The following is a 14,929-nucleotide window of genomic DNA, read 5'->3' on the forward strand; positions in this document are numbered from 1 at the left end:
GTTATATATCTTCATTTTGCATCTATATATGTATATGTACGAAAAAGACAATATATATATATATATATCTAGCATTGATCCGTTTGTTTAGTCAAAGAAAGGAACTCCATCCAATTTTAATTCCAATAGAATATATTGATAAAACAACGAATAAGGCAACGAAGAGGTAAGTTTTAATCTGGTTAGCTACATATATGTCAAGTCAACTGCGTGAATTTTAATTTGTAAATTATTTAGGTTACGTTCTCTTTACTATTTTTAAGTCATTTTTAATTTTTAATTTTTTAAAATAATAAAAACGTGTTCTCTTTACTATTTTTAAAAATATATTTTTGAAAATAAAAAAAAAATTATAAAAAAAACACAAAACAATAAAAAGTTGTTTTGAGTGTTTTCATCCAAAACAAATTCTAAACTCAAAATACATCTATTTATTTATTTATTCATATTTTATTATTGTAATGAAAAAAAATATTACAAAATTCATTAACTTTAAAATGTATATATTTTTTTAATAATATATTAACATTAAATATTTATAATTTACTTAATAATCAAATTTATTGAATAAAATATTATTAAAAAAATATTTTTAAAATTTCAAAGAGAACACATTTTTTAATTTTCTGTTTTGAAAAATAATTTTTCAAAATGATAATGAGAACGCGTTTTCAATTTTCTAAAAATAGATTATTAAAACAGAAAACTGAAAATGAATTCAAAATTTAAAATTAAAAATTAAAAAATAAAGAGAACGCAACCTTAATTTTTTTCATGACATATTATGCGTAGGGGTCAGGTCAGATGTTTTGCTAATGTGTCCAATCCAATAATGGACACATCAGCAGACTTGGCTGGCCGACAACATGTTGCTGAGGCAATCATCACATACGGACAGTACACTGGTCGCCTTTCAGATTTTGCGGCTGGAAGTAATCGCTATCGGATGGGACGCCCGTGGGTTGTTTTCACTTTTGAACCCTACTGTAAAGCATTCAGGAAAGGGTGAAAAGAAAATGTTATTAATATATTATTGTGTATATTTTAAATTATATAATAATATATTAATATTTAACATATTTTTATTTAAAATTACGAGATATAATAAGACGAATAATATTTATGTTATTTATATAATTTAAAATATACGTAAATAATATATAAATGGGATGACGCTTTTCCTAAAGTTAACATTAAAGTTAAAGGATTAATGATTTGTTTATGTAAACTTAAAAAGCTATAATCCAAATCCTAGGAATAATAAATGGTGTATTAGAAGTTGTAGCAGCAAGCAATGTGGGTTCACCACAAAGATTCTCTGCTCAGTGGCACCAATTAATGGCAATTGATTGGCTCTCAAGGAGCAATTAATGGACAAAATGGTTCCTTAATTGCAGGCAGATGCCTTGGAACAATAACCATATTTGATTTGAGCTGAATAGATAAATATAGACTGAATTTTAAGTTAATTTTAATTTTGATATTTAATTTAATTTCATCATTGAATTTTTATATTTATTTTAATTTTATTTTTGATCGATCAAATATGTATCTCATCTTACGTGTCTACTGATGTGTGATGTGTTCAATAAAACACCCGACCCATCCCACATTGAACCGTTCACTTAAAATTCATTATCTTCATCCTTTAACTAGAGTTTTAATCTCTCCGTGCGCTGTTGTCACAACTATTGTCTTTTTTCGTATGACTATGGGTCTTCTTCTTTACTTTTTGTTTCTCTTTCACTGTTTTTTCTTCTTCTGTTTCTTTTTCATGCATTTCTCTTACTCTCTCTACGTATAAATATAGAAATAAATAAGAAGCTGTTAGTTGACAAGTAATAGTTATAACTTTAAATTTGACTGTGATTATGATGTTATCAAATTTAATTTTATATGAGATTTATCTCATCTGAAAGAATATTCTCATGCATCATATTCTAATCAATAAATGATTTTATGTGTTAATCCATAAATAATTTTAGGTCTATAAAAAGATATCAGGTCACATGAAATCAAACACAGAGTGTGTATCAATATCACTTTTGTACTGTTAATATTTGGTTAGTGATATTTTATTCTTTTGTTGATGAATTTTTTCAATTTAAATTTTGTGTTTGTGTGTGGTTGATTGATTTGATTGTTGATTTATTTATTATCCAATTTCATAACATTTAGTTTTTGAAGTTTATGATCTTAAATTAATGCAGGAGGTTGGGCTGTTTGCTAGTATACTGAAATATGTTTAACTGAAAATAAAGATTTATCATTCTTAAAAATATAAATGAAGCTCCGTTTGTTTTCACATAAATGCTTTTATGTTAGAAATATTGAAATGGGATATTAACTGTTTGGTAAAGGCAAAGGCAACAAATGGCTATTTTGTTTTATTGTTAAATATTGAATTTTTAATACAAAATTTTATTTTATATTTTAATTTTATTTGCTTATTGCTGATTTTTTTTATATTATTATTATAGAGTACAATATTTCTTCTTGAAAAAAAAATTAATTTGTCAGTTATGTAGTTAATTTTAATCATAAATTTATTATTGATATTAATAAACAATATTGAATGACTTTAGTAATAAAAATATTTTAATAAAAAAACTCTTACCTTGATGTTTATTATATGCATTAATAAATATACAAAAAGAAAAATATAATTATTAGTGAATTCTAAAAAATTTAATAAACAATCTAATAGAAATCTTTAAATGCCTTTCACCCTTATCTTAATTATTCTATATTTTAATATAAAAATATTATAAAATTACCTTAATATAACTTCACCTTACTTATATTAGCCAACATTACTAAATATTCTGAATTGGAAGAGGGATGAGAAAGCAAATGAAAATTCAATTACATGGGTTGGGATAGGTTTTTTCTCCACAAAATTCAACTTATTTGGGACCATAAAGTCATTGAAATTGGGCCTCTTCTGGAATATTCCTACTTTCGTTCTCATTCCATACGTCAAATGGTAGCGATGACTTGACCGACCATATTTAGCTTTGATTCTTAAATTTAAAAAAATTAAGATCACAATTTAATTATTATTATTATTATTAAATCAAATAAAAAACAAACAAACCCAACTCATCGGGAAAAAGACAAGCCACCATAATTGACATTTTGTTTGCCCCTTCAAAAGGCATCGCAGTTGGATGTAAATAAAGAAGATAACATTTAGATGGATAATTAATAAAGATTGGAATGCAACCGTTGGGGCCACTTTATAATCTCAACCTATCCTCCTTCTATGAAGCTTCTACGCGTTCTCACGACCAGCCAACCACGTAGTATATGTAAGTAAATAAAATATTTATTTTATTTAAAATATATATTTTTTAAAATTATGTATGATATTTTTAAATAAATTAACGAAGAAGTCATTGTGACTGGAAAAAATCAAAGAATTGACTGTTGAAATGAGGCTCCGAGATTACGTAAGACGCGACATGAAGTGTACTTTAGAATCTTCCTCACTCATTATCACCACTCAACCATCCCATAATACTACCTTTGTCCGTCCACGATAATAAACCCCAGATCCTGCCTTATTTGGGTCGGGCAGTCGTTGTTGGCTACTAGCCAATAAAAAAGGATTTTATATATGCCACAGGCTATTTTTCAAATAAAATATATGCCACGATGCCTCTCTCTCTCTCTCTCTCTCTCTCTCTCTCTCTCTATAAATAATATAGATATCGTTGGCGGTTACAATCATTTGTGCTCTCAACCTTAACCAGTCGCTCTGCATATATTATAGTTCCACAAATATGTCCGGGTTTACCGCCGTTTTCCTCCACCTCCTCCTCCTCAGCTGCCTGTCGTCTCGTGCAACCCGCCCTGCCCCACTAGCCTGGAAGAATACTTCGCCGGAAAACCAGCGTCTGGTAGGTTGAATATACATTTTCTTTTTGGCTAAAGCATACCCAGCATCCGGTAGGTTGAATATACTTCTTCCTCCTTCCCAGCCTTCCTTGTCGCCGGCGGCCTCCCGCTCGCTGCCTCTCTCTCGCTCTCGCTCTCTCTCTGTCGCTGGTCGCCAGCGACCTGGGAGGCGTCGACCGGGGTCGGGGGGCCGTCGATAGCAGCGGCAGGGCGTGGGTGGGCAGATCTAGGCCGGCGGCGTGGGAGGCGAGGGGTCGCTCGCCTTCCTCGTGCTGGTGGCCGGCGATGGGGTCGGGGGAGCCGGCGATGGCGTCGATTGGGCTGGGCGGCCAGCGGCGCGGCGGTGTAGGAGGTCGGTCCGACAGCGTAGGAGGGGGGCGGTCTTCTTCCTCCTCGGTTGTTTCTGGCGGCTGTCCGTCGCGTCGTCCGTCGCCGGCCATATATAATAATTTACCAGCATGCATAATAACCACAAAACACGGGACTGTAGCTCTTCTGGAATTTGATTTATATATGCAGATGGGTTTTCGAATTTGATTAGTGGGTTTCTGTTATTTCTGTTTCAGGGCGATGAAACTGGGCGACCTGATCAGGCCGTGGATCATGAGGACTGCGAAGCAGGTGGAGATGAAGAGTGTTTGATGAGGAGGACTCTTGCTGCTGCTCACACTGACTACATCTACTCCCACCCAGGCCCGCCCTGAGATTTTTGGGGTCCTAATGCTACACGAAGATGAAGAGTGTTTGATGAGATAAAATAAGGCTAGCTTAGGATAAGACTCAGCTCCACACTGAGCATCGCCTTTTCTATATCCTATAAAAGTGGCCCATACAATTTCTGCATTTTGAGGAGTATCTATGCCAAAACAAAATTGTTGTTTAACAAGTTCACCAAAAAAGAAAGAATCTGAGTTCTTTATCCTCAGAAGTTGCCAAATTTCTCATGACAGGAAAAAGAAATCATAAAACAAATATAACCACGATCGTTACATGTCTCTTTTTCCATTGAACATAGGACTTCTCATTTGGAAAATCAGACTGGGACATGCCAGTCAAGAGCCCCAAGGAAATCTGAGGGATGTCCATCCGTTTACACATTTTTGTGGAAGCCAACTGCATCAGCCTTTCCCTGGTGCACAAATAGACAGCTTCTGATATCTAGCGAACCAGACATATTATTATTTCTGAGAAAAGCAATTGGAACCAGAAAAACATAAGAGCTAACTAAACAATATACAGAAACAGAAAATGTAAACACTCTGCCATCTTAGCATATTCATCAACTGAAACAACAATCAAAGACTGTTCTGACCAAAGTATACATTCAAACAGTCTCTATTTGAGATGAACGAAAACAAGAAACCAGAGAGTTTAGTAAACTTCAGAAGAGTGGCGGTCTTTGAAAAAAGACTTGAGATCACATTTCTTATACCTCAAAAACAGCGAATTTAGAATAAAGTCAATGAATTTAGCTTGAATAAAACAACCAAAAGCATGCATGAAGTACATGAAGGCAAAAGATTCATAACTATTAAGAGTTAGTATCAACTCAATGACCTCAGCAAAAATTGCACCTGTTTGACTATATTATCAGCTCCTGTTATGTCAATGAATATATTGTATTGCACGTAAATTGTCCTCCTTTCCATTTGCTTTCACAATGAAAAGTTTGTACAAATAGCTATCCTCCCTCTTTTTCGCTCAACCAAATTTGTTCCTTTGTATGAGCATATGCCATAGGATGAGCATGGATACACACTCCCACTACTAATGTGGACCAACAACAAAGGTCATCTTACTTTCAGGAGTCAGTAAACTCAAATATATTGTTGTTCTTCTTTCCTTTTTGTGGTAAATGGTCTTTATATAACATACAGCCTTTAGCTAGGTACTTTACGTATTTGCAAGCAACTATGTAAATAAAGCAGCATAAAATTCGCAGAGTGTTACATTTATATGGTAAACCCATAGCGCAAGAAGAAAGCTTGAAACATATTCCACGCCCTTAAGTATCAAAAGTTTGCAAGGGTACATTTAGAAGATTCCATGATAGCATAAACATAAATATTACTAAAACATGCTGAGGCTCTTAATTTGCATATTATAAAAGACATTCTTTCAAAGTCAAAGACATGTTGTCCGACCTTCTTCTACTCTTCTAATTACCGCTGAGCTAAGTAGGAACTTGTATATGGAAAGCATAAGATACCAAAACTAAGATTCTAATACCAAAAAGTAAATGCCTAATAGCATGTAAACAAGAGAAAGGGAATTGGAATTTCATGGAAATAATGCCGAAGGGTAGGTGTGTCTCCAACCCTACTCCTTCTGGCACTGTTGATTAATGGCAACCATCACTAAATATTCATTTATTTTGGGTTTAACAACATATTATTAAAGTCCAATTCGTCTCACGCAGGATAGACCACTGTTTTAGTATACAAGCTAAATCCTCCAGGCTCCAGTTCTTACATGTGGTATTGATCCATTAATTTGGTTGTTAATGGTCTCTCCCTGCCTAAAACACATGGAAGCGGTGTTACCCGCTGCCCACTGCCTACATAAAGGCTTTAGTCTGCCTCCATAAGAGTTCAGTAGAAAGGAATTCAATTAGTACCTAATCCCCTTTGCATACCAATCCCTGCCAGAAATGGATGAGAGTGCACAAAGCAACGCAAAGAAGGCACTTGCACACATGTAAAAGTAAAAGTACAATATGGATAACCTGCATTTGCATGCGAATGGTGTTGAGGAGATCTGAATGGCCTCCCGGAAGCTGAGATCGCACATATTTTCTACCCCTTTTACTCTTCAGTCCAGATAGAAGATTAGAGCTCTTATCTTTCTTTTTAACTTCAACAGCAGGAATCTCGATACTAGTAGTGCCACATGGCAAATAAAGAGTTGAAAAGAAGCATCAAAGAGGTGTTCATGGTGAATAAAGAAGACATGCATAGAACTGTCACAAGGAAAGAGAAAGGATACCCAGAAAATATCATAGATGCCAGTAATATTTCAAAGGCTGATTCCCTCAAGTCATCATCTGATATTCCTTTACAAATCCTAAAACTATATATCAGTTGATCAACAGGTAAAAGCTCAAGGCTTTCAGCAACAAATTTAAAACCTAAAGAACAGGATGTAACTAAGAATATCTACTAAAAGCAAAGCAACCAATACCTGTATTCAAGGGAGGCAATCCTAATGGAGGACCAGTTATTATTTTCACTGGTTTTGAATGTGACATCCTAGTGGCATCATATTTGACCCCAGATACAGCAACATTTTGGTGAACCAAAGGATCCAGCAGATTAGATGAGTGTGATACATGACTAATAGTCTGGTCCCCCTTAACTGGAGGAGGTGCATGCTAAGGAGGAGATCCAGCTGACTCAGGATCTGAAATGAAAAAGTAGGAATTCCCTGACTGGGAGCGTATCTGCATAAGATAATCAAAATTATTCTGGTCCACTCAATAGTTCTTTTTTCTCCTTTTTTTATAAGTACTCAAAAGTACCATTCCATCTACAGAAAGGCCTCAACTCAACATTTCAAATCCCAAAAGCCTTTGGAATCCAAAAAATAGAATGCAGAATGTAACTCATCTCATATTTTAGGCCCTAAACTGAAAATTCTGATTTTGTATAAACTTCTAACTTAACTGGGAAAAGCAATTATAGGCCCCCACCAGATGCATTTTGTACCATTTTTCTTTTTAAGCATTGCATCAAGTTATTTGCTTTTCAATAACTAAACATATATGATTGTCTGTTCCCATCATCTATTGCAGCGTGCCTGATCAAACAGAACCAGAACCACTGCCTTGCCCATGTTCTTATAAGTGAGATTGACTATCAGTTTAGTGATATTCTGGATCTTACCCTGTCCACCGAATTGTGTTTGCCCCCTTTATTCATTCAAAAGCCAACCTTAAAACTCTAAAGAATTCTTATATTTGTCTAAATTTAAGGTGGGGCAACTCAATTTTCGTATTTATCACATATAAAGTACAGAGGCCACAGATGCTTTGTTCAAAATTTTCAGGGCAGCAATTTGTATCCCAACACCCCCACCATTTACTTGCTTATGCAAGTTGCCTGGTGCTTTCGTAGAAGATGGTTTCAAATATAACAGCATCTGCCTGGGAGACTCTTCAACCACTTGAAAAACACAAAAACCTCCAAGAAGGTGCAGTGTCCATGCCCTTTGACTCACACTCCAAATACACATCATACATCGTTAAACTGTTTCCAATTACTTTTGAACTTAGAATGGTCCTGCAGAGCATGCATCCATCATAGGAAGTGACGTGCCCTCTACTTGATACAAAGATTTAACATATTGTAAGTTCAACAAATGCATCTTGGAATTTAGCAATAAAATTAGAAAATATATATTTCAACTTGAAAAATCTCTTTTTTTTTATCCTATTCAAGTTAATATCAAGAAATCTAAAACCAAAATTTGCAATTTCATTTGTAGGTCTAGCATTAACATTTTTTTACACTTATTTTCCAATATATTAACTGGGGAAAACATTCTTCATTTTTGGCTGTTGTTGTATATTATATAACATATACTTGTATTTGCAATTCAGAAAATAATGACTTTGTAAGTATTTTCATATATACCGTGTCGTGTCATGTCATGTCATGTCTTCTCACCCATCTTCATCTTGGCTTTTTCAACTCGCAAATAGGGGCTAGAGTTGCAAAATGGAAATTTGAATGCTAGAACCAGTGATCTCTTGACCTTTTCCCTATGGGGAGAGAACAGGTGATGGTCTTTCAATTTAAACCCAAATAGATACCTGCTCATATAGCTCCAACAAACTAGTAAACTACTGAACCAAAATACAGACTAAATTCCTAACTCCTAAGCAGTAAGCGTGAAGCTATAATAATAAACCACATGAATACTTCTGTTGCCCCAAGAGAAAAGGTCTAGTTAAGCAAAACAAACAAAAATGCGTAGTGTAACGTAGGCAAACTTGTTAAGATACATGGATGTTACAGATTGTACAGACTTGTATTAATCACAATAGCATATACAAATAAATTTTCAATAAGCTGGTACTGCAGTGAAGATATAATATAAACTTTAGTTTGCCACACGAAGAACATCAGATTATGATAACAAGATACTGTTTTCCTTACCATTGCAGGGTATGAAAATTCTTCATAGTAACTTTTAGTCGTTTTTGAGATGTCAAGCACCCCAAATTTAGAGTAAGCCAACTTACAATGACTGGGTATTCTTAGCTGTAAAAATGAAAATCAACAAATTTTGACTTGTCCTATGAAAACCTCAAATCGGTTAGTAATCAGGACATGAACCAGCTAGTCTTTAATTGAGATATTAAAATCTCTTCTTCCCCCTTCATACTAATGTTATTTTTCAGTTTACTCGCCCAAAATTCACAAATTTTGACCTGTTAACTCCAATCAAACAATTCACTCCCATAAGGATCAAAACAGAACGGCCCCAATTCAAAGGGTCAGAATCAATGGTGTCAGACAGTGCTCAAAAGTTCAGGTTAATAGAGTTTAATTGATTTCCATCCTTTCACCACGAAACGCATTACAGCAACTTCGGAGCAACCAGAGAATTGGCAACCAATTCGTTGAAGTGCAGGAGACAGACAGACAGACATAATGAGGAACAGCTGAACTAATCCAAGGAGTCTTCATTTCTGATGGGGCAACCAAAAGTAGTACTGATATGATTCCTCTTACTTAAATTTTTTTTCCAACAATTTTGCTGGCAACCAAACGGAGGTGAAGTCAAAGGTTCACTAACCGGATTGGATACACTCGAGGACGTACTCGGCGCTGAGAATATCGAGATCAGGGCCGGAGATGGAGGAGGTAGTGGCGGAGCCACTCGGTGTTCGAATCTCCGTTATCAAGCCTGAGGAGAGTATAAAGCTCAAGAGCTGGCGGCGATCGCGGCGGCACCGTTCTAGCAGAGACGGCTCCATTTCTCAATCTGCGAGCAGATTAGGGTTAGAAAATGAAGAGAACGGAGGACAAGAAGTTTTGGATTATCCGCTCCTCATGGTGACAACTTTTCGCTGTGGGAAGACGACACAGAGGGCGAAAAGGCCGATTTGGGGAAGCGCGAAAAGCCGTAAGCGTGAGGCCAAAAGGCCCCCTCCCATGACTGACGAAGGTGTTTAAATTCCCGCTTAGATTTAAAAATTGGATTAAAAGATTCAATTTAATTTAAGTTCAAATCAATTTGGTTTAGTGTTTGATTTACAAATTTTAAAAATTATTTTTTTGGTATGGTCTTGATTTTGAATTAAAAATCAAATAAATTATTATATATTTACAATTGGAGAGTGAACAAAATTTTAATTTAATCAAATTTATCAGTTTGATTCAATTCAAGCTAATGATAAGTTCGGTTTACTTTTTAAATTTGATAATTTAAGTTATTTTAGTTCGATTCAAATTTCTTATTAAAAAAAGTTGAAATAACCAAACGGACTAATTACTTGAATAGAATTTTGATTACTCGATTAATATTATATGCTAATTGAGTACGATATAATAATTATTTACGTAATTTTATCGATTAGTTGATTAATATTGCTCGTTATTCGAATAATAATAATTCAAACATCGACTCATTATATGTTTTGTAAATTAATCGACTAATATTATTCATTAGACAAGTAATAATTGAATTACTCGTATACAATTTTAATGATAATCAAGTAATAAATTAAGAATTTTTCAACCTTTTTTATTTTAAGAAAATAATCGACTAGCTATTTTTGTCAATTGAGTAATATATATAATTACTCGCATAACTTTATCATTTACTCGACTAATTTGAAAACCTACTCGCTTAATGTTTCAAATTTTTTTGATATTTTAATTTTCGATTTGCTTGGTTCCATATTTACTCGATTGGTTCTGTTTAAATTTTTTACATAATTTTAGCCTATTAATTTTAGTATTTTGATCGAATATAATCGAATGCTCACCCTTATATGTAACATTATTTGTTACTTTGTTGTATCTATAATAATATTTTGTCATGTTGCATATAACAATAGACACTGTAATATTTTATTATGGATACACAATGTATTTTATTACAACCAATTTGTATTTATAGTTTAATAACTTAACAAACGAATGACTTTGATGTAAATAAAAAATAAAGAATTAACAATTAAAATATTATTTTTTATTTTTATAATGTATTAAATAATAAAAATATTCACTTGATTTATCGATGACAAGTGAGAAATACTTGATTCATATATTTTTTGAATATATGAATTATAATATATATAATTAAATAAAATAATATATATAATTATACCGGGATAGAATATCTTATTATTATCTTCTTATCTACGTCCAACAAATATTTTAAATATCTTATTTATGCTTTATTTATAAATAAACTAATATATATTAAACATTATCTTTAAACTAATGGTTAAGGTGCAATAACTATATATTATTTTTAAAAAATATTTTTTTACTACGTGTTATTTTTAACATTCAAATAATTTGATTAATTGATGAAAAATATATTTAATAGTGAAAGTCACGAGGTCAATCAATGATGAAGATGCAGATGATGAGATGGATAAAAATTAAAAAAAATAAGGAGAAGATTTATAGTATTTACTATTTATATATAATTATTAACAAATAAATAACGTCAATTAATTTTTGATATTAAATTTGTCATAAACCTAAAATCGATATTTAAGATTAGATTAATCAATCCAAACCAAACCAAATTACACTTCTAATTATACCTTATTCATTGTCATAAAAGTAATTCTTAGCATTATTCATTAATTAATAACATTTTTATTTGTGGATGGTTTATATTCATTCAAAAAGGTTATTTTTCTTATATCTCGTATTTATCTAAATTTTTTTCAATCTACAATTTTAAATTAAGAAAAATATAGACATTTAAATTAGTTTATGTTAGAAAGGAATGAAAATACACTAACGAATAAATAATTTTAATTAGTTTTCGATATTAAATCGATCCTAAATCTAAAATCGAGATTTAGGACTTGTAAAAGTAATTCTTAGCATTACTCATTAATTAATAACATTTTTGTTTGTGGATGGTTTACATTCATTCAAAAAGGGGGAGAAAATGCAATAAACAAAAGCCACGGGGCTGTGAAGGAAAAACGATAAACAAAAGGGACAATATGGAAAATAAAAATACACAGCGCTGTTCCGGTTCCCTCCAAATTGGGGAGCAGGTTTGGGGAGGGTTTCGTTCAATTCGCAATCGACGCACTGTTCTAAGCCTGAGAATGGCGACGCCTTCTTCATCGGCTCACGCTTACGAGATCCCGTGGGTGGAGAAGTACAGGCCGACCAAAGTGGCCGACATCGTCGGCAACGAAGACGCCGTGTCGAGGCTCCAAGTCATCGCTCGCGACGGCAACATGCCCAATCTCATCCTTGCCGTAAGCAACAGTTTTTCTTTGATTGTGCAATCATCCACAGCGACAATGAGTTGATTGTTTGATTTGCTATCTCATTGGTTCAGAAGCATAGCTTACATGTTTATGGTTGTTTAAGTTTGAGAGTTTATTTGTTGCAAAGATTTGGACTGTAAAAAGCAGAAATAATTCTTTACGGAAATCAAGAAATTTTGATTCTCACCACCCAAGCAGCCAATATTGTTTGGGTTGACCCCCTTTCCCAAAATTTACGCTAATAAAATTTGTTAAGTTTGAATTGTATTCCCTCGATAATTTTATAATCTTGACTTTAATTAATTTATGAACATTGAACAAAATGAAATTTTCAACGTGTCTTTAAAATTATCTTTTAATATTTAAATTTGATAAGATGAATCAATCGGAATGTGTGTCGTAAACTTTGAGAATAAAAATAAAAAAATAATTAAATTTGTTAAGACCATTAGGAGAGTGCGATTTTGTTCATTCCTTTTACGAGGTGAACATAACCTCCAGTATTTTAGGAGTTAAAAGTAATAGAGGGCCAACCAAACAACAAATTAAAGTACTATCTATCTGTTACTTTTAACCCTCAAAGTACGAGTGCAATTTTGTTCATCCCCTTTAACGAGGTGAACATAAACCCCAGTACTTTGAGAGTCAAATTTAACAGAGGGGGACAACAGATCACTGTTTAATTGTTCCCACTTTGTTAAATTTGACCCCCAAATGACTGGAGATCATGTTTACCTCGTTAAAGGGGTGAACAAAATTGCACTCCTAAAATATCGGGATTATGTTCACCCCGTTTAAGGGGTGAATAAAATCTCATTCTAATTAATATATTTGTAAGGCATTTCATGAATACGTCCCACTTAAGTTAAGGGTGTCTATTTTACAAAATTACCCATCACATTAATTTTACCATTTTTATGTAATTTGTAGGGCTAGCTATTGGGCATGAAATGGAATGAAGCCCTTAATTAGTTGTGTATGTGATGTGGTCACGAAAGTGACCTCCAAACCATGTATAGCAAATTTTAAAAAAGAGTAGAGCACTTTCACAACTGATTTGAGCTCTATTTTTGGAAAATGATTCCTCTGTTTTCAAATTTTATTAATTTCATAATAATAATGTTATGTGAATGAGTAGTAGGTTGCTTTAATAAATACACTTTTTCGAAATAAATAGTGGGTTGCTAACAACTCTTATCATTAAATTTTTTTTGTTTCTACATCATCATGCTTATTCCTAGGTTTTAATAATACAATCGGAAATATTTTTTGGACACTCCTCAAAAACATTAATATGTTATATATTTGGGGTAATTGTGAAAATAATTCATTCTTTTTTTGTAAATTTGTAATTTTATTTAATCATTTCAATTTTAATAATTAGGTTTAAATTGTCTCGATTGAATATAATTTTATCGATCAATTTAAAAAAAATGTGTTCATGTGGGAAATACACACATATATATATATATAAGTACAAAAAAAAAAAATATAACTTGTTACATAGAAAGGTGTGCAAACGATTGATTTGATTATTGAATTGATCAAAATTAACTAATCGATTAAATTAAACCGAACCGACCGATTAACCCAAAAAATCGAACTAATTGATAATCGAAAAATAGAACACAAATCATATAAATCGAATCAAACTGATTAAATCGAGGAAAACCAGAGTAATTGATAAAAAATACACAAAATTGAATAAAACAACATCGTTTTATAAATATCAAAATTATATCATTTTAAAGTTTGGTTGGTTCTATTAGTTCAATTCTTTTAACCAAAAAATTAAACTTTTGAAAAAAATTAACCTAATTGAATCAAACCGATGCAAGAAAAAAATCAAACCAAACTGATAAGTTCAATTAGTTCAATTCGATTAATTCAGATAAACCAAAATTTTATTCTCTCTTAGTTGCACATAATCTATCTATTTTTTTTTTTAAATTATGTATACATATAGGTCCATATATATTATTATTGTATGACACATGTCATGCCAATTCAACATGAATATATTCCTTTTAAATTTATTTTACATGTTAGATAAAATTGTACCCATTTAGTCAATTTGGACCTAATTATCAAAATTAAAAAAAATTGATAAAATTATAAATTTGTAAAAAAAATAAATTATTTTCTTGATTAGCTCTATATATTTATATTAACACAACACAAAATAAAGTGTATAAATATATGATTATTATAAAAAATATCACAAAGGTGAGCATGTTAGGTACTTGCATTTACGTACCAATATGTACATATGGGATCATAGCGGCCTGTTCTATAGCTTGTACTCATCCATAAGCAATAATTTTGTACTTTAAAATAATTGCTTTAGTTGGGTTGGCTGTATGAGATGTGTTTGAGGTAAGTGATTGAATCCCAAAATTCAATTTTAAGTATATAGTTTATTATTTGTCATGTCTTGATGTGAATATGTCATATAGATTGTATTTATATGTATTGATTATGAAATATGTATATGTATATAATGATATTATTGATAATGCATTCGTATAAGGGTTTAAGAGTACAGATCGGGAC

The 14,929-nt window shown here is 32.3% G+C and overlaps 1 protein-coding gene and 1 long non-coding RNA gene across 4 annotated transcripts; one reads left to right on the forward strand and one right to left on the reverse strand.

Annotated features, from left to right (window-relative positions):
- The first annotated feature begins 3,758 nt into the window (after nucleotides 1-3,758).
- LOC127813757 (phytosulfokines 3-like) lies at nucleotides 3,759-4,743 on the forward strand. The gene is made up of 2 exons (XM_052354896.1): nucleotides 3,759-3,902; nucleotides 4,467-4,743. Exons 1-2 carry the CDS (start codon nucleotides 3,786-3,788, stop codon nucleotides 4,602-4,604), a joined length of 255 nt encoding a protein of 84 aa, XP_052210856.1. The 5' UTR covers nucleotides 3,759-3,785; the 3' UTR covers nucleotides 4,605-4,743.
- Nucleotides 4,744-4,880: 137 nt separating this feature from the next.
- On the reverse strand, nucleotides 4,881-10,030 carry LOC127813758 (uncharacterized). 3 transcript variants are annotated; one of them, XR_008026183.1, is made up of 3 exons: nucleotides 9,700-10,030; nucleotides 6,626-8,710; nucleotides 4,881-5,084 (listed from the first exon to the last, which is right to left on the reverse strand). It is a non-coding gene; the product is annotated as an uncharacterized LOC127813758 (long non-coding RNA). The 3 variants fall into 3 exon arrangements; XR_008026182.1 differs by having other exon boundaries at nucleotides 6,626-7,339; nucleotides 8,532-10,030; XR_008026184.1 differs by having other exon boundaries at nucleotides 6,626-6,776; nucleotides 6,886-10,030.
- Nucleotides 10,031-14,929: the final 4,899 nt, after the last annotated feature.

The sequence above is a fragment of the Diospyros lotus genome, chromosome 11 (assembly GCF_014633365.1).
Source record: "Diospyros lotus cultivar Yz01 chromosome 11, ASM1463336v1, whole genome shotgun sequence".
In the NCBI taxonomy this organism is placed as follows: domain Eukaryota; kingdom Viridiplantae; phylum Streptophyta; class Magnoliopsida; order Ericales; family Ebenaceae; genus Diospyros; species Diospyros lotus.